Below are 25,260 nucleotides of genomic sequence, written 5' to 3' on the forward strand. Positions count from 1 at the left end.
GGGGGGGGGGGGGGGGGGGCAGGAGCAGATAGCGAGCCGCCGCGAGTTCTTCAGCTGCTGCGCTGCAGCCCCACCGCCACCCCTCTCCCGCGAGGTCCTCGGTCCTCTCCGAGCTGGTCAGAGAGGCCTAGGCCTTCCAGGACTGTGTCCTAGAGCCCTGTGCCCAACTCCACCATGCTCGGTTTGGGGGGGGGGGGGCAACAGGGGTAGTCGTCGCAATGTCATGGGAGGTAGGCAATCTGGCTCACAAAACCCTTGCATACAAACAACCTACAGCACATCGGGCCCCTGTCAGCCGGACCTAAAACCGCGCCTGAACTCCACCCCCACCGTCCTCTCACCTTTCGAAGAAGGGGTCTAGCTCGCGAAGCTCGCGAGGGCATCTGGCATGCACGCCCTCGCCCTCGAGCGGCGGGTGAAGGGTGGAGCTGTTCTTGCGCAGCAGCGGAGGAACCCAATCCTGACAACCCCCGCCCCCCTCCCCCGCCCGTGCACCGCAGGTGCAATGTGGCCGTGCCTTCCGTCTCAAGTTCGTCGTGCACCAATGTCCCGGAGCAACCACCGCCCTGTGTTGGGGGTCATTGGCCCTCCCTGCCCGGCCTCAGCATCAACAGATGCCCTCCCACGACCTAAGCGCACCTGCAGAGGGGCCCCGAGGGTAGTGACCGGCCACCGGTCGCCGTCGCCGTAGCCCGCGGACCTGAGGTCTGGGGTGGAGCCTTTGAAACTGTGAATATTGTTCTTCGAAATCTGCTAATCCGTAAAGTGTCATCAGGCTTTGTTACGGTCGTGGCCTCGGCCGGACCCCCCTCCCCTTCCCCTCTCTCTACCATTTTCGGAGTGAGGGCGACCACCCTTCACTCAGTTATTCCCCGTTACTTCCTGATCTGTGTTCTTTGCTGTTTTACCCAGAAAAGACTTTCTCGAGATCTGTCCCAATTCGGTCCCAGGTAGCAGAACTGCATTAAACATGCGCGTAGGCACGCCTACAATGCGCTTTTTTAGACGAGATATAAAATCCCGTTTCAATGCATTTTTCGCGGTTTTGCTACCTGAGGAGGTTGTGTCCTCTATCTCCTACACTGACACGGTTTTATTTAGACAGCATCATTACGTTGGTAATTATGATAATGATGTACATGATCGTTCTGACATAAGTCTGACATTTCATTGCTCACTGGGGGGCCACCATTCCTGTCTATGTATCCACGCTTGTTTGACACCCTCACGCCTCACACGCAATTGCAGGCCGGAGACAATCCGACGAAGCAAAGGGCATAGGGGAAATTGTACTTACGTGTGTTCCGCGTTCCGCGTTCCGCGCTAAGCTCTGCCACAGCGTCACCTAGTGCTCATGTCTGTGCATCACGTTTCCCAAACACTCAACGAACTCGGAACAGACATACCCTGCTCGACAGAGACCCTAACTGCAGAGATGTACCCCCACCCTGTGGCGCACTAGTTTCTGCACTGGAATGGAGTATTCCTAGAGCGGCAGTAACACGTTGAGTCCCACGTGACCACAAGTATGGTCACAGCTGTGATTGCACCCCACTCCCCACCCCCCTCCATCCCCCCGTCCCTTGGGACTCAGCGTTTTAAAGAGCGAAAACGTATTGGTGCGCCATTTAGTAGTAACATGGAGGTGATAGGTGCATTACCCTCATGGTTGTAAGTAGTATTTACAGGACTAGGCTCATTTGCCTTCTATTCTTTTGCCTTCCTTTTAAGGAGATATGCGATGCACTGTGAGAAGTTATAAAAGACGCAGGAGAAAGGAAACAACTATTATTTTGAACTGTTTATTCATTCATATTTGAATTTGTTATGGCTTTCAGTCATGGGTCTGTGGGCGAGCACAGCAAAGGTAGTGCCATCTTTCATACATTTCATATACAAACAAAAAATATATGTATATATATATATTTATATTTACCACACAGCTTTTCAAATTACTAATCTAAAGCTATTTACACAAACATCGACATTGGAACAAAAACAAGTGGTCGAAGTTGAGCCAAAAATACGGGATTTTGAGACTTTGTCAGAAGATGCAGTTCTCTCACCTTGTCTCTTACCCAGTAAGTAACTGACCTCTTGCTTTTTGACGCATGTCAACATCTATCGGAATGGCAGGCAATTAAAGCAAATCAGCCTATGTGCCAGCACAAAACAAAAGAAAGATCTATCACAATATCTATTTTACATTGCAAGATTATCATTTTAGGTTTAGGTATAAATAGTAATATCCAGAAATAGTTTATGTTCAATAATGAGAGATGTATAAGATTTAACAAATTGTAGAGTACAATCATGAACTACTAACATGACAAAAGAGTTGACAAGATTTCAACAAATGAGCCACCATCCAAAGTCTTGGTATGTTGATGAAAAAGAATGTGTTGTGCATGGATAATTTTAGAATAAGGTGAAACTTTTGAATAAACCAAACACAATTGTTAATACATACTCATAATAGAAGCACATAAGCAATGTATGTGACTGTTGTGATGGGCATACAACGTTCTATAGGAAGACCAAAATACCTAACAATTATGGAATAGCTTGCACCATCACAAATTCATAGTTGAAAATAAATACAGTTTTGCATGAACTCTAAGTATATGTTTTGTAATCTGATCTGAGAAGGAATAAAAACTTACATAAATACAGAGCTCTATGTTTCAAATGCAGATAGTAAGATAAAATCATAAAACGAGAAAATTTTCAAAAGTTCAATCATGTTAGGAAATTTAACACAGTCAGTTTCAGTTACATAAGGGTAATTCTACAATTAAAAATTGGTAAAGGCACTGTCAATAATGTCCCACAAAGTTTTTTTTAATATTTCTGGCGTCATAAATTTGGTTTGTGCTTTAGGCTTTTTATCCAGCTTGAGAGACATAGTAGAAAATATATAAAGCTACTTCATTCTTTTTTTTTATGAAATCAATTACCGCAAAGGAAAGATTATGTCTGGTAATCCTGCATAACTGCATTATTTATCATTTTATCTGGCAGGAAAATCAGTTCATTGTAATATGTAAAAAAAATAATACACTCAATGATCTCAAGTTTGAAGCAAGAGATCTGATTTCAAACTTTGTAGGAATAGAGCTGAGCTGAACAGCCAATTGAAGAATGGCTCAAATTGATATCCTCCTGAGAGGCCAGGTAATAGTTTTATTCAGCAATAACCAGTCATTTGCAAGGCAACAATTAAGGGATTCTGTTAGTCAAAGATTTTTTTGACTAACATGTTTGGTACAAAAATAAGAAATACGGGTTGAGCAATGCACAATTGATCTGTGGCCAGTGGCTTATTTGTACATAGAAAGTCCTTTGCACATCAACACTTTTTGAACATTACGAGTCTTACACCACAGTTGAACTAATTTTGAACATAAATTGAAAGCTCACTTAACTATATTAATCAGATAAATTCTACTACTCCTACATTCACAGTGTTTCATATAAAATGAACTGGGATTATTTCATGTCACACACCATATAACAATAAGGTTGAGATCAAATAGTGTAGTATCATCCACTTTGACATGGTTTTAGGAACATAAGTCCACAGGAATTACACAAACCCCATCAGTCTGTTGTCAACATAATTGCCTAATTTGGACCCCTGTATCATGGGAGTAGTAGCACTACTCTCATGTTTGCAAGATCTTGTTTCACTACATTATATTAATTGGGGTGACTCACAAACAAGGCAAGTTGGCATTGACATGAGGTCTACTTCACCTGATAGATAGGAAATCCAGCACTAAAAAGCATTTAAAGCTCCGCACACCGATTTCATAGGATGAAACTTATTGAATTAATGAAATTAAGACAATAGATCAACAATATAAAGCTCTCAGAAATATGACCTTAAAATTAACAGTCCGGGTTTCAGAAAATGGAATAAATTTGGGCTATTGCTTGTGAACCAGTAAAAAACAACAGGAACATGGGTATGAGCAAAACAAAACTGGTCAGACATTGCTCATGTTACTCTGTTTGTACGGATAAACGGAAAGTCAGCTAATTAAGAAAAATTTTACATTTAGAAGACACATTTTATAAACGGGATAATCCCAAATAGATCTCAAAAATTCATGAAAAAAATATATTTATGAAAGTTTCAATAAAATGAATTGTTATGAATTTGTCTTTTCTAGAAAAAGTTACTTTACAGTTCTTATGAAAAGAAAACCAACTAGGTACAAGAATGTTGATGCACTGCCTTAAAAAATGACATACACGTACAATAGAAAGCAAAGCAGAGAATTAAGAAGTAGATGAAGTAACCTACATTAATTACAAGGAAATAACACAGCAACATGAATAGATCATGACATTTTCATGAATGAATAATGTAGCGGAGGCCAGTCTAATGTAATCTTAAAAGTATTACACTTCATTTATACAGCATAGGGTAAGATCCTGCAATGCAACAATGTATTTTGACCTAATTACCAATACATTGCAAGCATATGTGCATGAAGTGGGATGAATGAAATCAAACTACACAATGAGTAGAGAAGAAAGAATTATGCAATTTACATGAGCATCCTAATACCAAGTTGATTCTGTCTATAGGCGATTGAAACATCAGTCATGAAAATAAGGTAGTATGGTACAGAGACAGAGAACAAAGGAGACCAATAGCTGGTCATAAAATTTTTGAACGATTTAGGACAGAATTTATATACATGATCTACTTGCAAAAAGGAGGAAAACCGAGATAAAAATTGGTATCAGATAATGGAAACACAAATATGTGATCCACTGTAAAAGAGCATTCTCTTACAACTGAGTATTTAATTTTCAGCACATATTTCACAGAAGCCTGGGCGCAGATGAAAATTAATTTATTGCACGCAATAATGTCTTTCTCATCTAATTAATAACATAACAACAATAAATCAACAACACAGAGCACAAAAAATAGGACAGGAATAATGACTAAAACTGTCGTGTGTAGGGAGCAGTCCAGTCACTAGCACAATTTACAACTTTTACAGCCACCGGCCGCCCCTAACACACTCTCAATATCACACTTCTTTTTTTTCATTAAATATACTCTACTTTAAAAAAAAACAGGGCCAAACTTCATTTTGAAAAAGAACAAGAAAAAACAAAACAAAGCGGCAATATATAATTTTTGTACGTAACAAATTAAGTACACTCAATGATGTGAGGCTGAGAGCTTTCTATAACCGACGGCCTGGGCGCATCTGAGCTGTTCATGCTATGTCCATTGTGGGCAGGATGGCCGTGGCTGTGGCCCAGGCCATGACTCAGGCCATGGGTCGCCAAGGGAGACACATGGCTGCCTGGTAGGTGCTGGGGTACCACTTGGGGCAGGTGGTGATGGGTACCATGGGCCTGGTGGCCCTGGTGGCTAAGGTGCACCTGATGACCCTGGTGAGACGGCGGACCAGGCGGCGGCGCACTCAGGTGCTGCTGCTGCTGCTGCTGCAGCGCAGGGTGGTGCGGGTGGTGCGGCGGATGAGGAGGCTGATGGCTCTGGTGGAGTTGCATCAGCTGGTGGTGGGAGGGGAGGTGATGGGGGTGGTGTGGCGGGGGAGGATGCGGGTGCTGGGGAGGCTGGTGGTGCTGCGGGGGTGGCAGCGGTGGCTGGGAGGAGGACGGCGACTGGTGCTGCTGCGGCGGCAGCTGCGGCAGCTGCGGCAGCATAGAGATGTGCTGCGCCTCAAACGAGTCCCTCGAGTCCACGTCCAGGGTCTCCTTCTCGACGCTCCCTGAAAGATGTCAGGAAAGAGGTGGGCGTTACATACACACACTGGCGTCAGTTAGTTTCGAACACCTAACTCCTGAAAGCCGCCCTCAAACTTACCCACACTCGCGTCGGAGCTTGCGTACTCGTAGTAGCCGGGCGGTGAGCCCGCGGCGGCTGCGAGTGCCAGCTCCTCCTCCATATTGTGAGGTCTGCAGCTCGTCGTCTTCCAGTGAGTCCTGCGTTCGGAAAGAAGGAAAGAGTGGTTATTCTAAGAATCGGAGCAGCGTTAGAAGGCCTGAGTATCCAAAGTATCTGATCTTGACTTACCGAAGGCCTGAAGCGCTGATGTATTTCTTGTTGCAGCCCTGACAGGTATACGGCCGCTCATTGGTGTGCAGTCTTTTGTGCAGCTTGAGATGGACAAACTGGGTAAATTTGGCGGGGCACAGATCACAGGCGTAAGGTTTCTGACCCGAGTGTAATCTCAGGTGGGTTTTAAGATTTGAGGTTGAGCTGAAACGTTTGTTGCAGATATCGCACTGATGTGGTTTCTCCCCTACAAAAAAGAGACAAATTTTACATTATTTTTATGATAAAATGTAAGACCATGCATTTTATCTCAAGTGAGAAAATTATTCCCAAATATAACTTTTGGCACTCACCTGTGTGCACAAGATGGTGTTTCTGCAGGTGGGCGAGCTGGGTGAAACTCTTGGTGCAGACGTTGCACTGGAACGGCCGCTCCCCAGAGTGAGTCCTGAGGTGCACCTTGAGGTTGGACAGCTGGCCGAAGGTCTTGAAGCACACGTTGCATTCGTAGTGCATCTTGCCGTCCTTCTTCTTTAGTGGGTAGGGCAGCGATCTGAAACCGCGTGAGTTGTGGCTATTGGGACTAAGTGGCGATCCCGACCTGCAAGACAGAGGTTGTCTTGTAAGTGGAGAGTTTCCAGCTCCACCGAAAATCAGGTTCGCGCTAGCTATTTTACTGCCACACGGGGGAACAAAACGCCCCCCTAAGAGGATAGAACTGGCAACTACGGCAAACGAATCCTAATTTTCGGGGAGCGCGCCTGCAGTGATAAGAAGGGGAAATACCCATGGGCCGAACCGGGGGTGCCGGGAGGCGGTGTGGGGACAGATTGAGAGCAAGAGCAAATGAGACTTACCTGGTGCATGAGCCGTCGTCGGGCGAAAGTGAGCCGGCCGGGGAGGGCGGCCTGAGGTTGGTCAGCTGGGGGTGCGGGGGCAGCCCCGGGTGAGGGGACGTGCCGTAGGGCAGGTAGTGGTAGGGCGGCGAGTACGGCCCCTGCCCTTGGCTGTGCGCCGGACTGTGCGACGGGCTGTGTGCCGGGCTGTGGGGGCCCTGCGAGCTCTGCGACGGGTAGGCCATCTCCGACCTCAGGTCCGACCTCAAGTCCGACCTCAGGTCCGAGTAGGACGGCACGGCGGACGGGGAGAGCGGGGGAGTGTGCGGCGACCTCCTGAGGGCGTGCAGCGCGTGCACCTGCATCAGCGGGGGCAGCGGCATCAGGGGCGGCAGCGAGGCTGGAGACGCCGACGACGACGAGTCCGGGCTGCACGGCACCGTCCCATAGCGGTGCGACTTCTTGTACGAGTAGGCCATCTCGGTGGGTGACGAGGAGACGGGCGGCGGCGTCGCGTGCCTCGGAAGCTCCTTGTTGTTGTTCTGGTCGCCGGCCGACGCCTCTCTGTCCTTCTCTCGCTGGCCCCGTTGCTCGCGCTCTCTGTCGCGCTCTCGACTCCGCAACAGAATGTTTTCCAGGATCGACGACGACTGCCGCGGCACGGACACGTCGTCTTCGTAGTGAGGCTTGGACGGCGAGGTGGTAGAGGTGGCCGGCGAGCACGAGCGCTGTGGCGAATGAGCTTTGACGGGGTGCTCCTCAACCACCATCGGCGACTCGGGCCGGGGACCTGGGCTGGCCGAAGGCGAGTGAGCGAGCGCACTGCCGAGGGGGCGGGGCGACTCTTGCGCGTCCCGGTCACTGCCGCTGTCGCCCTCCCTCGCCTTGTAGTGGTACGCCTTGGTCATCTTGATCTTGACCTTCCTGAACTCGTTGCTTCGTGGCTCCTGGCCGAGCATGCCTCGCGGCCCACGTACAGATGACTCTGGTTTGGCATGGTGGTGCGCCCTGTCGTGCGTCCGCTCATGCTTTTTGCTGAAGTCCAGGACATAGTTGTTTTCCGAGTCGGAGTCACTCGAGTCCTCGGGGGGAGTCAGCACCTCATCGTGGTAGCCGTTAGAGTGGTAGCCCTCGTCCGAACGCACCGAGCCCTCCTGCTGCGCCGCGTCGTAGCCCCGGTCCGCGTGCGCGTCGCGCTCCTTGTGCGGGGAAGCCTCGCCCGCCGTCGACGGGGAGGACGCCACCGACTGCGGACTCGCGCTGCTGGCCGCCGAGGACGACGTGTGCGTGGTCGTGGACACGGCACCCACCTCGGTGGGGACCGGGACGGGGGCGGCCGGGGCGCTGCACGTCGTCGCTGGCAAGGCAGGGGCGGGTGGCGAGGGCGTGGCCGTCGTTTGCTGGACCTGCTCCCGTATCCTCTGCAGCATCAGCTCTCCCGTCAAAGGGTAGTTCAACCGCTGAGCGAACTCGCGGCAGTACCACACGAGCAGCTCCTGGTTCGGCAGGATCGGCCGGATGGTATAGAAGTAAATATTCATCTGCGGAGATGCGAATAGGGCAAAAAAAATTAACATAACTAGACAAACAGTGCGGTAGAACTAATAATCGGGGTGGGAGGAAGGGGGTGAAATCTTACCTTGTACTGACAGGCTATCAGGTTCTGTGAGGCAGAGGAATAGGCTGGGTTGACAAACCGCATCCAGTTGGACTTGTTGACGTCGTACCCATCGATGTAGTAAAACAGCTCATCCTCCTTGTATATCTGTAAAAATACAAACCCCAGAAGAGTTAGACTTTTCAAAACGATGCCAACTCTTTTGACACATGACCGCTTATTTGTGTGATAATGTTCAGCATTTCATATTCCAAGTAAAATAGGAATTAAAAAGAAATCTTGGTGGTTTGGGGGCATCATCTAAATATAGATGAACTTCTCCATGAAAAATTGGGTGAAGACAAGAAAATTTTCTAGCACCAAATTAATGAGTTTCCACGTACTAAAAAAACAGAAGAAGTGTTGAAGATGATCATCAAAGATATGAATTGACTCTATCTAAAAGTCAAGTACCTATAGCACTTGCTGTACCGTATATTACAGACCCTGCCTCCTTTCCAAGCATTTATTGCCACCATTACACATTATCGCTAATCATTGTCTTTAAATTACATATAGTTCTGCTAAGTATTAGCTCTTCCAAACATGTAGAACTGTTTAGACTGTACTATGTCAAACAAATGAGAGTTCACCAAAATCCTGGTCAGCCAAAAAATAAAGAGAGATGACCAAACTTTATATTTCGTGTTTTGCATCATCCAATAACATGACAGAAGCAACAACAGGTAAAATTACCTTGAAAGGGTAGCTTTTCGGACAAGGCGTTACCCAATCACCAAATCTCATGCTATGTAAAGTCATAACAAGCACGATTATGTTTGCAGTTTCAAGCTCAAAGACGCAACGTTCCGTGTAGTTTAGTCATTGTGTTCTACTCGTTCGCACAAGGGAGGAAGGAGGAAGAGTGCAGACAGAAAAGCAGACGCAGCAGTCAGTGGGTTAAATGCGGCACCATTCGTCCCAGAGAGGCTCAGACGGGAGTGGAAAATCGTGGGGAAAGGGGGCAATGAGACGGGGGAGTGACCATGGATGTACTCGCATGCCCCTTCCAGTCGCTACAAAGAAATGCGAAGAACTGCTGTGATGTGTCTAAAGCACTGGTAGGCTAGGGGTAGAAGAAAAGGAGGAAGCCCACGCAAACCGAGACCCATTGTGATCGAAGGGGTTGCGAAACCACAGATGTGGATTCAAATTTCCTTCGAGGCGAACCCTTTGCACCTTAACGACGAAGGCCAGGTCGCGTTTTCCAGCATATCTTGATCGCGATGTCCCTTCATCATTAAGGTGTTAGGCAGCCGGGTTTGTCCACCACAGGCCCCAACAACATGCACCTTTCCCGAGGTGTTACACGAATGAATATGCACCTTCCCTATCAAAGAGAATGATGAACATGGAAAAGCGAGTTTCATGTCCATACCTTGCGGATTCGCCAGTTCCTGGGCTCTTCTTTGATTTGCACCTGTGATTGTGGTTGTTTTATTAGATGACATGAAATAAAGAGAAGAAAACAGAAATAGGTTTAGAAGAGGAGCCGAACCAGTCACCGATTGACATTGGAAGGTAAGTCTAATTTCGCGCATGTTACATCACTATTCGTTTGCAAAAACACGTTCCATAAAACTTTAGAGTTTTGGGGTAGGGGTTAAACGAAGCCACAAATCCACCCTCCTCTAAAGTCGCATACTTGTACACATACGATAGTTGCGTCCAACTACATATGATATTTCGGAGCCCACCACCAATCGCGCGTAGTCCTCCTACGTAGCATCGCCGAATATCATCCTCGGGACAGTTAGAAAGTAGGAACAAAACACAAAACACCATGGACACTTACCCTCCAAAAGTATTTTCTGTTCGCTGTCGCCGGTACAGCATCTTTGGCATAAATGTCTCCTACAAGAGGCCCGAATCGGGTTCCTCTCGGAATGTATCCCGTACTCCAAACTCCGAGCACCTGTAACATCAATCGGGCAGTGTGAGTCATCGCCGCGCTCTTGCGGGTGTGGGGTGCGGGGTCCGCGGGGGCGCGGAGCTGGCGCTCTACTCACGTCGCTTAGCGCCTGCGACGGCTTTAGGACGAGGTTCCTGGGCAGGGAGGCCTGCGCCCGGGGGAGGGCGGCTGGCCCGTCGCAGGGCTGCGCGTCGCAGGGCTGGTCCGGCACGTGGTACACGACCTGCTCCTCAAAGTCCTCCTCGCGCAGGGTCGCCGGATCCCAGTCGGGGGTACCCGCGCGCCCGCCGCCGCCTTCATCCATGCCAGCGTCCTGCAAGAACAACAGAAAAGAGCAGGTTATCAACTTGACACAACAAACATTAGGCACTAGACTACAGAAAACGTCGGTCCCCGGGCGCGTTACCTGGCGCACCGCCTGGCAACAGGTCATTAAGCCATCCCCAGCGCTCGCGCCGCTCGCGCTGATACTGAGGTGGTGGCGGCGGCGCGGGGCTTCGTGTGGGGGTCGCGGGGGCGGGGGTCGCCACCCCAGGGTGAGCATTCTGCCAACGAGCGGGCCCGGGCCGGTCGGCGCGGGAAGGAGACGTACGTGCGGGAGACCGAGAACGGTGACTGTCAGGGACGCGCGCCGGTACGGCACTACGCTCGTTCGTAGTGCAACGCTGGGCCGTCAGTGAGTCTAGGCTAGGCCCGGCGCGGCGGCCGGCGCGCAAGGCCCAAACTGCATCGCATGTACACAGCTCCGTGTCTGTGTGTGTGTGTGTGTGTGTGTGTGTGTGAGTGTTATCTACGAGGCATGACCTTCCCCACTCTAAACACAGTATGGATCTGGTCTGGTCATGACAGCGAGCCCTGCACGGCCCCGCTACGCCGCGCGGCCCGGCGGACACCTGGCTCTCGCCCGCCCCGCCGGCCCCGCCCCGCTACCCCGGCCACTCGCATATGTGTTTGCGCGCAGAAAAAATAAATAAAGACGAGTCTGCCGCGGCATTCGGCCTCGCTCGCCGAGTGCACCGTGGCCAGGCTGCACCCAAATCGCGAGGAGGACAGCCAGATGCCCGGGGAGGTAGAGACGTCTAACCAGGGGGCTGGCGGGTGTCGCTATGTCACTCTCTAACTCTTTCGCACGCGGCCGTGAGACTTTGGAACAAATCCGCATTAGTGCAGTGCAACGGCGCGGCCGACACCTGTCGGCGAGTCCGGGCCTGGCGCATCGCGTCCTGGCGCGTCCCTGGCCGTGCCGCCGGTGTCGGCCGCGCCGCGGTGCATCGCAATGCCATCGCGTCGCGCGACGCTAGTTCGAGGTCGCGCCGCCAGATCACGTCGCGATAGCGGCCCAGGCAGGTGGGACACCGCGCGGGGGCACCGCGGGGACGCGACAGGCGCTCGCGCCTCGTGACGGCAGCAGGACGGCCGCACACACCACGCCGAAGACGCACGAGGGGGGAGAATAGGGGGCAGCGAAGGAAGGGGCGGCAAGCGAAAGAGGAAAAACTGCCGGCCGGCTGGTCAGGTTGCCATCGGAGCACAACCCCCCATGGCGGCCGGGGCCGGGCCCAGAGGCCGGGCCGGCGGGCCGCCCCCCGCGCACCCGGCCGCACCCTCGCACCCGCGGGGCGGCGCGGCGGGCGCGGCGCTGCGTGAGAAGGGGCGAGGGTAGGCCGGCGGGTGGGGGGAACGGAACGGCCTTGGCGTCGACGCGTCCAATGGGGGCCCGATGGGGACCCAATGGGGACCGACCCCGGCCGACGGGCCGACGCAGTTGGGCGGGCCTTCGGCCGACGCGACGGCCAGGGCCGGGGCGGGGCCGGGCTCCACGATGGCCGCCGGGGCCCTTCATAAGAGCGCGTCGTGCGCAAATCAAGCTATATTAAGCCATAATGCCAGAACTGTACCGAATCTACCGGCTTTGGCCGGTGTTTTTCCCTTCACACAATGTCGTCGAGTGCGCACTCGTCGAGTGCGCCGCCGTGTTGCGAGGCGCGGCAGACATGCCCCTCCCCCCCTTCCACCTCCGCCACCCGACTTCCCCTTCCCCAGGACGTGCAACTGCAATATGTGCAGCGGCCACTATCTTATCAGCCGCAGCGGGACAGGTCGGTCGCTCTCAAGGTCTCATTTAGCCGCGCACTGCACCTCTGCACCTAGACCAGGATCAGCGGCAGGTGAAAAAAAAGAAAAAAAAGATTCAATGTCTAATCGCGCTGTCGCCGTGCAGGCTCACACGAGTCACGTGGCAGCCGACTGTGCTTGCATGCATCTCCCCCCCCCCCCGGCAACAAAAGCAAAGCTTTCGGACCCAAACAGGGCCGCGGCCGTTACCTCCTCCACGACAGCCGGCGGCCACGCTCGCGGTGCATGCCAAGGAGGTGGGCTGGTGAAGAGGATTTGATTGGATTGGATCAGCCTGCCAATCTTCGTATATCTCCGCGGCAGCAGGGCAGCACTAACACGCCAACAAGGTGGCGGGGCGCGGGGCTGCGGGGGAAGCAGGGGGCGCGTCGGCAAATATGGAGCAAGGTTAGTCCAATGTCATAGCCTTATCGGAGGAGGAGACCTTTGAGCCGGGATCTCCCTTTCGCCGCGGGGTTGTCGTCGCGCCGGGCGGCCGCCACCCCCGCAGCGCCAAAACGACGAGACGGGCCACTTCCCTGACCTTTATATTCCCGCCCGGGCCCTCGAAATAGCGCGACCCGATCCGGTCACGCGACCGCGGCGCAGCGGCTCGGCCTGCATGTCGCTCGTCGCGCTCGAGGAAAAGTCGGCTGGCTGACGGTGATGGGGCCCGACCCGACCCGGTCGGACGGGGGGCGGGCGCGTCGGCGTCGGTCAGACAGCGAGGGAAACCAACCCCGGCGCACCCTCCCCACATCAGCCGCCGCCGAGATGCACCCGCGGCCAGCGCCGTTGGCGCCTTTACCTCAAGCTACCCCGCCGTGCATCACCACGACCCCGCCACACCACACCCCGCCGCACCCCACCCGCACAGCGTGCGCTGGCAATAATTCCCCCGCATAATTTTAGCGTGGGCGTCGCTGCACCGCCGAGGCCGCGAGGAAACTGGGCCTGCCAAGGCGAGGGGGGAAGGGGGGTGGAGGAAGTGGGAGGGAGGTGAAGAGAGAAGCAGGCCGTCAGCACAGCCGCTCGCGACCATGCACAGCCAGGCGGCTTTACATTGTGGGGGGTCAAGGCCTCTGAAGCGGGTTCGCGGGCTGCCACGGCACACGTCTACGTCAAAGCTCCGACCGGCGAGGGGAATCGATAGCGGCGGCTAATGAGTGGCACCTCGCTGCGCTGCCCCCCCGCCGCCGGCCCAGACCAGCGCAAGCCCACACACCTGTTCGCAAGCTCCCCCGGGACTCGTGACGCGCGCGGCCTCGCTAATGCGAGCAGGTCCTCGCGAAGCCCGGCTCTCCTTCCGCGAGCCGAAGCTGCGCCTTTAGGTACCTCGTCCGGGCCGGGACCCGGCGCCTCTCGTAAGTATTAAAGCAACAAACCGGCAGGGCTTGGAGGGGCTTGGGCGGGGCGTGGCGCCTCAGAATAGAACTCGATCCCCGACGGGTCGGGTTAAAGCCATGCTCCGCACCGCCGAGCAGCGCGTCCCCAGGGACCCGAGCCCGCGCGGAGAAAGGGGTAGCGTTGCCCGCTCTCCGGTCCTCGCGTCCCCGTCCCGTTGCGCCCCGCACCACGACGCAGCCCGCCACGCCGCCTATACAAAGCGAGCTGCCTTACAGAAGAAGGGGCGTGGCGGGCTCGGAGCAGAGGGGCGTGGCTGGCGTGGCAGCGGTGACGGGCGAGACTGAGAAAGGCACCCCGCCAGACCACAAGGAGAGCAGCCTCGCGTTCGCGACAGTGTCCTCGGGGCCCGACTGGGGTTCGACGTGAACTTGTTGACAGGGTCCGCAGGGCCGATTTTCGGCAGGACCGGGCCGTGGGGAACATAAACGCGGGGGGAGCCGAGAGAGGGGAGGGGTGCCGTCGCGGGGTTGTCCTCGCGACACCTGTCCGGCCGCCCACAGCTCAGGTGCGAGTGGTGGGAGACAGCGCGCCGGGCCCCGCACCGCACCCGTCGGCCGCGCTCGGCTCACGGGCCGCCCGAGAGGTAGGCAACCCATTCGACGCCCCGGCGCCGCCGCGCGCGCGGAACTCAGATGGACTCAGCTCGACTCCAAACAACCCCTTCCGCGTGCGAAACAAAAACAAATGTGAGCAGATGTAGGTCACGCTGGGGGCTGGGTAGGGAAGACCGGGTCCTTTGGGTCTTGCTGAGCAGGTCACCAGGTCGCCGCAACGCGTTGAGGCGAGGGCGAGGCGGGGCGACAAAATCTAGATGCAAGACGAGACACTCGATGTGGGTGTGGTGGAAGGGGGTCGGGGTGTGGTGCGGTAATAGAGGGCGGGAGCAACCAGGTCACCAAGGCGGCCCGGGGGAGGGGGTGAGGCTATCTGTCCGCAGAAAGAGGACAGAAGAATTTCCAGTCAGATTGACGGCAAACTGCCCCTCCTTCTCCCTGTCCTCTCCCTCCGCCTGACCCCTCTGAATCTCTCTAGCCCCGCGCGGCCCGGCCCCGCGAACCCAGCGCGTTACTCGCTCCTCTTTGCTCTTCCGGCTCGATCGATACTCGGGTATCTCCTCCCCCTACCTCTCATCCCTCTCGCCCCCCGGCCTTACGACCCCCACTCACCAGTCAGAATCCTTGCCCCCCACTCCGGCCCCACACTCAACTCCCCCGCCCAGCTATGCACCAGTGACCTGTTTCCCCTCCCCCCTGCCCCCGCTCGCCCCCCACATCTAGGGGTAAGTTTTACAGTACCAGGGGACGCGTTGGGGTAGCGAAGCATGGGGGGCATGGGGCGATGTGAGAGTATAAACAGGAAGACGCGAAAGTTGCCCGTTGCTTCAAATTATTTTCCAGGGAACACGATACCCGCCCTGGCCGCGCCCGTCCTTACGACCTCGAGATGAGAATGGAAATGGGAAAAAGGGGCAAGGTGGGCGCGGTGCAGGGCAGAGCGGGGGTGGTTGCACCGGGCGGGGCGCGACGCGGCAGGGCGGGGCGGGGCGTACCCCAATTGGGGTCGAGGCGAGCAACACGCCCCGGCCCAGGCTAACACCAACCAGGGCTGTACTAGCCTCGCAGGGCACGGCGGGTACGTCCCTGTCGGCAACCCTTCCCTGCACCGCAACACGGGCACACGCACCTCTAGGGCCGTCAGGGCGGGGCGCGGCGGGCCGGGCCGAGCAGGGAGTCTGGGGGTGGACGTTTGACCCACTTTTGAAGGACAAGGCGGCGTGTGGCGTGGCGTGGGCTGTGCCCGGGTCCGGGGCGCGTCCAAGGGGGTTGCCGTTACCCGCCCCTTCATCCTCCACCCGCCGCCCGCCGAGTTCGTCCTTCGCTTTATTGCGCGTACAATGGCGCCGCCGTTCCATAACTCACCAGGGAGGACGCTGCGCGGCGCGTCTCTGAGCGGCGACCAAGACTCGAGCACATGCAGCAGGGCGACTCCATTCCTCCTTGGAAAAGTAAGTTGTCGGCGCGAGTAAGAGCGAGCAACTATCGGCTGCTGAAAAGGCAGATGCGAGTGACATGGGGTCGCTCGGAGAGCGGGAGGAGCAGGGGTCGTGGCGGCACTCCGCGGGGGGTAGAGTACCCGGCGGCCAGCAGCACCCGGCACCCGACACCCGCAAGGGCACACCGTTTGTCAACGTCCGGGATACTTTATGGATTGAATCAATATCGTACAATTTATATCCACGTGCGCCATGGTATGGTGGCGTGGCAGGGCAGGGCGGAGCGGGCGGCGGGTATGTCATTACAGCGCGAAACGGGCGCAACGAAAAATGGTCGCCATATAGGTCAGCAAACTGCCTTCGCAACGCCCGCCCGGCCCGCCCGCGCGCTGAGCCTGGCAAGGCCCCGCAGGCCGTTACCGGCTGCAGCGGCGGCAATGCAAGGACGCTCCGGTCGGGGCCGGCGGGCCGGGGGGTGCAATGGGAGGCCATTCCAGTTCCAGGGCGGGGCGGGGCGCGGCGCTCTGCATGTCGTACGATGCAGCTGATATCGACAGAACGGTTATGAGGGCGGGGGCCGGGGGCTAGTAGCGCCGCGTCCTCAGCAGCTCCCGCCAGAGGCTCCTGGGAGCAGCACTTGCAGGGCCCCGGGGCTTCCTCTGCGCCATGGCCGTGCGGAGCCGCGGGCGCGGCCCTAGGCTCCCCAGGCTACCCGGGGCGGGCATGGCGAGGCTGCTCAAAGACGCACCGGGGCCATGAGGACCATGAGCACCAAGAGGGCGGGCGGAGAGGAGGGCGGGCCGCGCGCGCACGCCTTTTCATTCGGAGCGTGGCCTCGTTTCGAGCGGAACGCGCAGCAAACTTCCACATACTGATGAATAAAAACCGGGGGTTTCATGGCGGGAAAAAGCGACTGGTTAGTGCGCGCGAGGGAGAAGGGAGAAGCGAGAGAGGGGGTGAGAGGGTAGAGAGAGTAAGAGAGAGAGAGAGAGAGAGCAGGAGGTGGGGAGGAGCGATAAGGGGCAGAGGAAGAGTGAGGGGCGCCGAGAAATTGAACACGGTCTCTGCAGAGTGAAGTTGGCGAGGAGACGGTGCAGCAGGGGGAGGGGGAGGGGGGAGTAAGACGTTATATCGTTGCGTTCCCAAGGACGAAGTGCAGTTGCAAGCAGGCCACCCTCGCCGCCCCCAGCCCGCACCCGCGGGCCCTACTCCCCGGCCCCCAGCTCCGCCCCAGCAACCCCCGGCCCCGGCTCCCCCGCGACCCCACCGCCCTATTGGCCACGCCCCCTGCTGCGGATTGGCTGCGCCGGGGCCCGAGGTCCTTGGACGCCCCCTCCCCTGCCCCTCTCCCAACCCCCTCTTCTCACCCCCCGCCCGCAGCCCTCTGGAAACATCATGGCTTTGTGCGCGCTTTTCCATGGGGAGGGCCTCTCCTCGCCGCCGCCGCTCTCCCTGGCGCTCTCCCCTTGTTCGGCGGAATACACTGGCTTATTCGGCGCAGGCAGCTTATAGCTTATCGGCCGGGAGCGCGGAGCGCTATCTAGCGCAGCGCCGCCGCCTGACTTCGCTTTCTAACGACTCGATTTATCTAGTGGAGCGGCAGGAAAATCCCCCTTCCCCTTTTTGTCTTGAGTGCAGGCCAGCCACTTATTGGAATGAGGAAACACCTTGAGACGTCGAGCGCATCACCTTGACATTTAGAATTGGAAAGAAGGTTCGACAGGAAAATAATTGGCCGAACCCGAACACACAAACATCGAAGGGAACATTCTCATTCTCATCTCATGCGTGGCTGGGAATGCGAATGCGAAGGGGTGCGAGGATGAATGTTCACTTCACAGGAGCGGTCACGACGAGAAACCCAAATTGTACTCCAAAGAAAAGAAACATTCCCACCCAGAACAGCATTTTCTTGACCCTTGATTTCGAAAGATAATTTGCATCAGGCCAATGCAATATTTATTTGTACAAATGCAATTTGTATTGAGACAAGCAAATGTTCTCGGTTTAGCCGAGCACATCTACTTCATTCAAGAACACGCTTTTTTGGGTGCAGCCGTCGTAAATTACTAGAAGGCGGCATTCAAAATCGTGAAAACTTCGTCCCGTATACGTGTACGTATACTAGAAAGAAACGACCCTGAGTTAAGCACCAGGGCGACGGTCACGCGGCTCGCGAGCGTGACACACAGGAGTGCTTATGCAACCCACCACAGCTCGACACGTTTATCTTATCAGCCAGGCCGCCATTGCATTGCAATCCATATTACTGCACATCCACACCTCAGGACACAAATGTGCCAAAATGACGATGCAAACTAGAGCGCGCGCGCGGCTGCAACAACGGTTGTTTTTCCGTTCAGGGCACGATGCCGCAATAAAGATAAACATTCCCCGGCATCGACTTTAGCTGCGCAGCAGCAACGGCTACGACGTTTTGGGCTCAAACACTTCGTGACTGAGTCCAGGGTGAGGGGTAGACAAGTTTTAAAAAATGCAACGAGTCTTTCAAAGGGCGCTTATTGTCGTAACGTTGCAATAATGCCGAATAATGCAGCGGGTCATGGCTGTTCCCGCGGGTAAAGGTCACAGCAGTAGGGGTTCGAGGCTGCACCTCCAGCAAAGATAAGCGCAGGCGGGTGTGCGCGACGCTCCCCCGGCCCGGGTCCCCGGGGTGGATCCCCACCGCGCCCCGCCCGCCTCCCCCTCCCGGGGCTGGGCGCCGGTGCAGCGGTTCGCGCTGACCTGCCCCACGCCGAACTTGCGCGCCCGTTCGTCGTTAGGCCCTCCCTCCGCTCCGACTGTTTCTGTTTCCTGCTCGCCCCCGGGGGCGCCAGCAGCGGAGCAGCCGCAGAAAAAATAGCATCGCGAGGAAGCAAAAGAATGCGCGGGGGAAGAAAGGGGGCGGGGGCTGCCGCCCCTCGGCCTCCCCTTCGTGACCTTGGGGCCGTGACTCACCTGCCGGAGGGCGCTGGGGCTCTGTCGAGGGCTCTGCGGCGGGCTCTGGGGCGGGCTCTGCGACGGACTCTGTGGCGGGCTCTGCGACGGACTCTGCCGGGGGCTCTCCGAGCTCCCCACGGCGATGTGCGCCATGAGCTGGTCGCTGTCGCTCAGGGTCGCCTCGGGGGACCCCGCGTTAAGCCCGCGCCATGGCTTCACGGCCTCAATCTGGAACATCAAACGGGGCAAAAAATTAGGTTACTTGCACACAAAGTAAAGTACAGCGATGGTGGTTGCGCATTTTGGATACCGTAAAGTATGTGGCCCTGTTACGGTTGTCCCTGAAGTAACAACCACGCGCCACGCGATGGTTGCTAGAGCTCTCCACTTCTCTGGGTGTACGATGGCGGTTAGCACATTCAAAGTCGCATGACCACTCTATGGCCACACTCCCAACTGAACTAACAGGAATATGAGCGAGCTACGAACTGAATGTGAGCTACCTCATCGAGCAGACTCAGGCCAACGCGTCGAGCTAGCTGACGGGCAGGCGTGGTGTGGTAGGGGCACCCCTCACGTTCACGGCGGCGCCCCAAGCCCGGCCAAAAAGCCATTTCTTTTCTCATTCGACACAACTGGTGTTCACCTCAACAAGTTGTGGAGCCGGCCCGGCCAGGCAGACCTCGGCAGGACGGTGTGCGGCCCGCGACAACCGTCTGTCCTACCCCCTCCACCCCTTTCCCCGCGCCAGATCAATATGAGGCGAGGCTGTATTAGCTCGCCGAGCGCGGGGAGCACAGACAAAGGACAGCAGGAAGCGACAGAACTGCTGGCCCGAAAAGTGCTAAAGGGGCAGCTCGTTACACACAACCACAGTTATGTTTGAGGAAGAAAGCGCGCGCGCAGTTCGAGTACGAGGGTATTAACTGTAGGCAATTATTTTCGGCCCAGGAATCATCGAATATCAATGGTACCTGTAATCATGCGTACAATACGGTACGTTCAGTTCGGCGTTGTTACCGGCTCGGGGTGTTTGGTGTTTCACGGTGGGCCCCGAGAAAAAATTGATCAATGTGGCCCCTGCTCCCTGCTTTTCGCTTTTCCCCCCTGTATATACGCAAATTCCAACTCAACTCAGGTCCCTGACCCCGGTCCGCGACTGGGCGGCCGTGCAGCAGAGCAGCATCACAGCCGCCCGCCCCGCCCCGCCCCGGCGGCCTGCACCCGGACCCGCGCAACCCCGCCGCCCCGCGTCTCCTTATCCCCACCCCGCCGGGACCCGGCACCGGCCCGGCCGGCGCGGGGCGAGCTCTTCGATCGCCGCGCCCGGCAGTTGAGCACCGCACGCCACGCCACGGCCTGCAAGCGATCTCTGCCTCCCTGCACCCCGGCCAGCTACTCCACCCTGCCCCGCCCCGCCTGCAGGAACACCCCGCGCTACGCACCGCCACGCCACGTTCTGAACAGGCTTGGCCAAGTCACTCTGCGCGCTTGCCCGCTCCGCCGTCCCGCTCCTCGCGCGAAGCGAAAACTCTGAAAGCAATCTCGACGCCAACTACCGGAACTGCAGTTGCTGAATGTCCCAGCCGTCCCGGCCCCCGGCCCGTTCTGGGTCTGGTCTGGCCGGAGTTGAGCGAGGGGTTCATGACCCGGCCGGGCGAGCAGCCGGGTGGTGCACTCACTAGCGCTGCAGCGGGCGGGGCGACGGGGTTGGTGCTATGGCTCGCGGGGCTTTCGGGGGAGCACTACGGGAAGTACTACTACCCGGCTCCGGAGCAAGCCCTGCCGACCATTCTGCCCTCCCCGCCGTCGTACGGCCTTGAGTAGTACAGTACTGTAGCAGCGGATACGCTTCACTACGGCTGAACACGCGGTGTTCGGCACGGACCAACGCCCCTCAGGCCCACCCCCCGCCCGGCACGCCCCCGGCACGCCCCTCCCGCACCCCGCCGGACAACGAAAACAGCAGGGGCAATGCCCTGAGCCGTGTTGCGGGGGTCGTGGTTTCCCCTCCCTGCTTCCCCTGTCCTCCCCGAGTCCCTCCCCGAGTCCCTCCCCGAGTCCCTCCCCGGCGGCAACGCTCGGGCTGCTAGCTTCCCTACAAATCGTCCTGGTCGAGTTATGCCCCCTTCCCCCCTCTTGGCCGGGCGGAGCGGGGCATGGCGGGCGAGGATGCTTGAGGCAGGTCGGGGGTCGGGGGCGGTCGGTCGGGCGCAGCAAGACGAACGAGCGGCAAGCGCCCCAAAAAGCTTCTCTTAGCGCTTCTCCTAGCGAAGCGATCCCCCTCGGCGATTGCGCCGCTTTCCTGATGAAGGAAATCACTCAAGCGCTCGCCGCGCCTCTTCTTTCCTTTCGCCCTCGTTATGTATTGGTGAGCGGAAGGTGGCGGCAGCAGGAACAGGGAAAGTAAAGGGACGGTGAGGCAGGAGGGGGGGCGAGCCGCCCCCAACCGCACCCTCCGCCCGCACCTCCCCGCGGGGCGGCCGGGGCTCAGTGAAAGTGCTGGGAGCGAGCGGAGGGGGAGAGGAGGGAGAGAAAGAGAGAGAGAGAGGGAGGGATGGAGCGAGAGGGACACGGAGAGAGCGAGAGAAAGAGAGTGAGAGAGGGTAGGAGCAGCGCAATGCGTGCGACAGGGACGCCGAGCAGCCTGAGGGGGAGGGGGAGGCAAAGGAGGGAGGGGAAAGGCGGGTGAAAGGGAGGCGGGCGAACCCGGCCGGGCTGGGGTGAACGACCGGGCACCACAACACACCAACACACGCGCACCGACGCACACACCGACGGGGCGAGCGTCGAACCCCGACCTACCCCAACTCCCGCGGCAGTGAGGGCCGGCGGGGCCGGGGCAACGACCTCAGGGCGAAGGAGGTGGAGGGGAGGGGTCGGGGACAGAATCACCCCAACCCCCACAGATAAAGTACAGCTCCTCTCTCTCATCTTCCTATTCCGGGCTGCGGCGTTGAGAGAATTTATTCGTGCCAAAGGAGCCGTGCGAAACACATTTGTACTAATAACTAGTAACGCCTGATGGCGGCGGCAGCGTCTGCAGGGAAATGCGAAAAAATCCAGAGGAGTGTCCTTCTAAATAAAGGGAAGGAGACCGCTGGGAATGTAACGAAATAAAACGGGACGAATTCACCCCCCTCCCTCTCCTCCCCTTCTCCTTTTCCCCCCAAGAACCAAGAAGCTAATGACCTGACCTACACCAACAAACGCGGAGGGGAGCGCGCGCGTCGCGTCCGACAGGCAGGGGGGGGGGGGGCGCACTTGGTGCACTGGCAATCGAGAGACACCGCGTCGGGAGGACAAAAGTACGAGGAGAAGAAATCATGATCAGCACAATTAGGCGAGGCAGGGATGAGAAAGTGAAAGGGCTTCCGGATAGCGCCCCATTGTGGGTGGGGCTCAGGGTGGGGTCATGTGGGGTGGTAGGGGGGATCTAAAGGAAGGCGAACCTGCGCGCAGGTGCAACGTCCAGGTTCAGGACATGCAGCTGCCTGGTGCTTCTGCCCCAGGGGTGGCGCGGGCCGGGCCGAGCCGCCGGCGGACAGACTGACTGAATCAATAACTGCCGCAGCCGCCCGGCTCTCGCCCAGCCCCGCTCCACCCGGCTCCCCTCGCCGGCGCGAGCTCCCACAGCGCGCACCCCACGCTGGCAGGAGAGAGTAAGGTTGAGCTCACGCGTACGCACGTGAGTACCACCCCTAAACAGGAGGTCGTTCAAGACGCTCTACGTGCACGAGAGATGGTATGGAGGAGAACAGATATTGAGGCCCGTTCAGGATCACATTCATAAATATGGGACACATATGAAATTTGTACCCCGGGGTAATAATGTCATGCGATCCTGAACCTAATGGGAGGCCATGATATTGTGACCCCGCCCCTCCTAGCCTATAGGACTCTACCACTCGCGGGCGGCCGCAGCGCAAGCTGTCCTGAGGCGCGCCCGCTGCGGCAGGACAGCGCCGTGGGGGCGGGCCGCCCGCGCCGCGCCGCTGCCCGGCGGGCCAGCCTGGCGGCGGGAGGAGCGCGGGGGCACGGCGATAAAAGTAATGAAGCTACAACAATCCGGACGCCAACGGACGGAAATAAAATCAATAGGAAGCTACACGACAGGCATGCGACTGCGACACTCACAGGCCGCGGGGGAGCAACCCACGCATGCCTTTACAGGACCGTCATGGTTGCTGATTGAGCGCTAAGTTATGTAACTAACTACTACTGGTAGAAGGGCACCGTGGGACAGGGTGGATAGACACTACTTATTCAAAAATTGGGTTTGAGAACCTTTAAGGTATTAGGGACATGGATTTTGACACTTTTGGCGAGAACAAAATACCACGGCAATAACACCTACAATTGGTCATTACAACTCCTTTATTTGTTAGCCACATCAAGGAGGCCTTGCAGGAATACTGTGCTATAGTTTTATACACGACTTCCATCAAGATTTCATGGAATTTGGTATTGGGAGGAAACTCAAAGGGAACAAAAAAAAAACTCTTTTTTTCTTTTTTTGTAGAGTTGTTCGCAATTGCGATCGGTCTCATTGGCCCGCCAGGAAAAGATCACTGTTTTCTATCCAAATAAAACAATCCTTGACTCTCAAGACCTCTAAAATTCTTAAACCAACCGAACCAAGAGAGGGGTGGGACGGGGCCGGGGTTGGCGTGTCCGTCGCGGTGTGCATGCACTCTGCAGTGCACGACGGTGGCCTCGCAACCAATTGAGTCTCCTCCTGGGCGTCCAGGCCGCGCCGCCCAGGACGGCCCACAGCACGACCTGGGACCACGCCGTTCAGGCTATGCTGCGTGCGCATCCAGGCAGGAAGAGGCAGAGACCGCCATCGGTGGCCGCGAACAGTCGCAGCTCTTCTCATGCATACACACACGCACACTCACACACGTCACAGCACCCCGGCGGATGGAGCCAGCGCCAGCCAGAGTCCGCGCTTGTGACTAGCCAGGTCGCCAGAGAGTGCAGGAGCACCCGACGGCCAGCCTCCTCTGAGCACCCAGGAAAGCGTATTCACGACCATTGATTTCGCAAGAACATTTGCATAGGAACAGTCCAATGTTCTGCTCGGACTATAACATAGCACATTTGCTTCATTCATGAACAGTTTTTTTTTAGGGTGAGATGAGCGCCACCACCGACTTGCGCATTACCCACTATCGCCACATGTCACGATGGCTTCCCGCCAGCACACACAACACGACTTGCATGTCGCATAAGTGCCCAATATTAACTAAGGTAAGGAAAGGATGTGTACAACACAAGTGTTGTTGTCTCTTTGTGCTGAGCGATAGCGACGCTTATTACTGTAGAGACAATGTAAGACAAAATTGATCACCTCTTTCAACGAGATACCCAGAAAAAGATGGACTGAAAACTTAAGAACTACAGATTCCCCCCCCCCTCCCTTTAAAAATGAAAAAGCAAGCAGACGTTTTGATTCAGAATGTCTCCTCGTCTCCTCATACAAACACGTTTTTAGCCAAGAAAAAGGAAATCTGATCTCACGAACTTCTAGAAGCACGGGGCGCCCAGATTGTGCAGGGAAGTCGCGCCCTCGACAGTGACGGTGATGTGGTCTGACGCACATGTCTACGAAGTTCATCTCAATCCTGCGCCCGCAGTCAGTCCCGCGCGTCCATGTCAACAAAATTAGCAATATTGGTCGAGTTGTCGCGTCTAGTTCCGAGTCAGACGCCCGCTCCGCGCCCGTCTCGTCCCAGTCGCAGAGTGAGGTCGCACCGCATTCGCAAGCCTCAATGCACGTCCGGCCGGGCCGGGGCCGGGCCCACAACACGAGCCAATCAGCCACAATGGCCGAGTGACGAGGCGCTCAATGCCACCGGGAGGGCACGGCCTTGCAGATTTCAGGAAAACGCAACGTTGGCGCGGAGTGTCGCTTGCAGGAATGCAAAAGTGAAACCGAAAAGGCTACTACACGGCCACCAGTGTGCCCCCTGGCCGCCCTGGCCAACCAGCCCCAGCCCCCGACCTTGCCGTCTACGAATTCCGCCCCCCGCCCCTCCTGCGCTTCACTTCCCTTCTCCCTCCGCTCTCCCAACGCTCTCTCGCAACAGTCGCAACTTGCGCAACGACAAACACTCGTTCTTGAACGTCGTCAATGACACGCCGTATGCAGTGTCCTCAGCACGCCCTTGACCGGCAGGACCGGCGCGGCAAGCACGTGCTCCGCTGCACCTGAACGCTGCTGCTGCATTAAGATTAAGGACCACGTCCAACACACACGGTGTGCGTGACGCACTGCAATACGGCGCACCGCTCTCTCTCTCTCTCTCTCTCTCTCTCTCTCTCTCTCTCTCTCTCTCTCTCTCTCTC

The 25,260-nt window shown here is 56.5% G+C and overlaps 1 protein-coding gene across 8 annotated transcripts in view; it reads right to left on the minus strand.

Annotated features, from left to right (window-relative positions):
- Window positions 1-1,788: 1,788 nt before the first annotated feature.
- LOC113209796 (PR domain zinc finger protein 1) overlaps window positions 1,789-25,260 on the minus strand; it is a 39,590-nt gene continuing 16,118 nt past the window's right edge. For 3 of the 8 annotated variants that reach the window (XM_052277382.1, XM_026427493.2, XM_052277381.1), the window contains 10 exons: window positions 18,928-19,137; window positions 10,552-10,767; window positions 10,338-10,457; window positions 9,921-9,962; window positions 8,525-8,650; window positions 6,907-8,426; window positions 6,403-6,650; window positions 6,068-6,296; window positions 5,858-5,976; window positions 1,789-5,762 (listed from right to left, as the gene is read on the minus strand). In XM_052277382.1, the coding sequence (XP_052133342.1) occupies window positions 5,176-5,762; window positions 5,858-5,976; window positions 6,068-6,296; window positions 6,403-6,650; window positions 6,907-8,426; window positions 8,525-8,650; window positions 9,921-9,962; window positions 10,338-10,457; window positions 10,552-10,767; window positions 18,928-19,137 (3,417 nt within the window). In that variant the 3' untranslated portion in view covers window positions 1,789-5,175. Of the gene's footprint in view, window positions 5,763-5,857; window positions 5,977-6,067; window positions 6,297-6,402; window positions 6,651-6,906; window positions 8,427-8,524; window positions 8,651-9,920; window positions 9,963-10,337; window positions 10,458-10,551; window positions 10,768-10,860; window positions 11,194-18,927; window positions 19,138-24,436; window positions 24,647-25,260 lie in introns of those variants that run through there. The other 5 variants (XM_052277380.1, XM_052277379.1, XM_052277383.1 and 2 more) reach the window with 5 other exon arrangements.

This window comes from Frankliniella occidentalis, unplaced genomic scaffold (assembly GCF_000697945.3).
Source record: "Frankliniella occidentalis isolate FOCC.00 unplaced genomic scaffold, Focc_3.1 Scaffold10, whole genome shotgun sequence".
Lineage (NCBI taxonomy): Eukaryota > Metazoa > Arthropoda > Insecta > Thysanoptera > Thripidae > Frankliniella > Frankliniella occidentalis.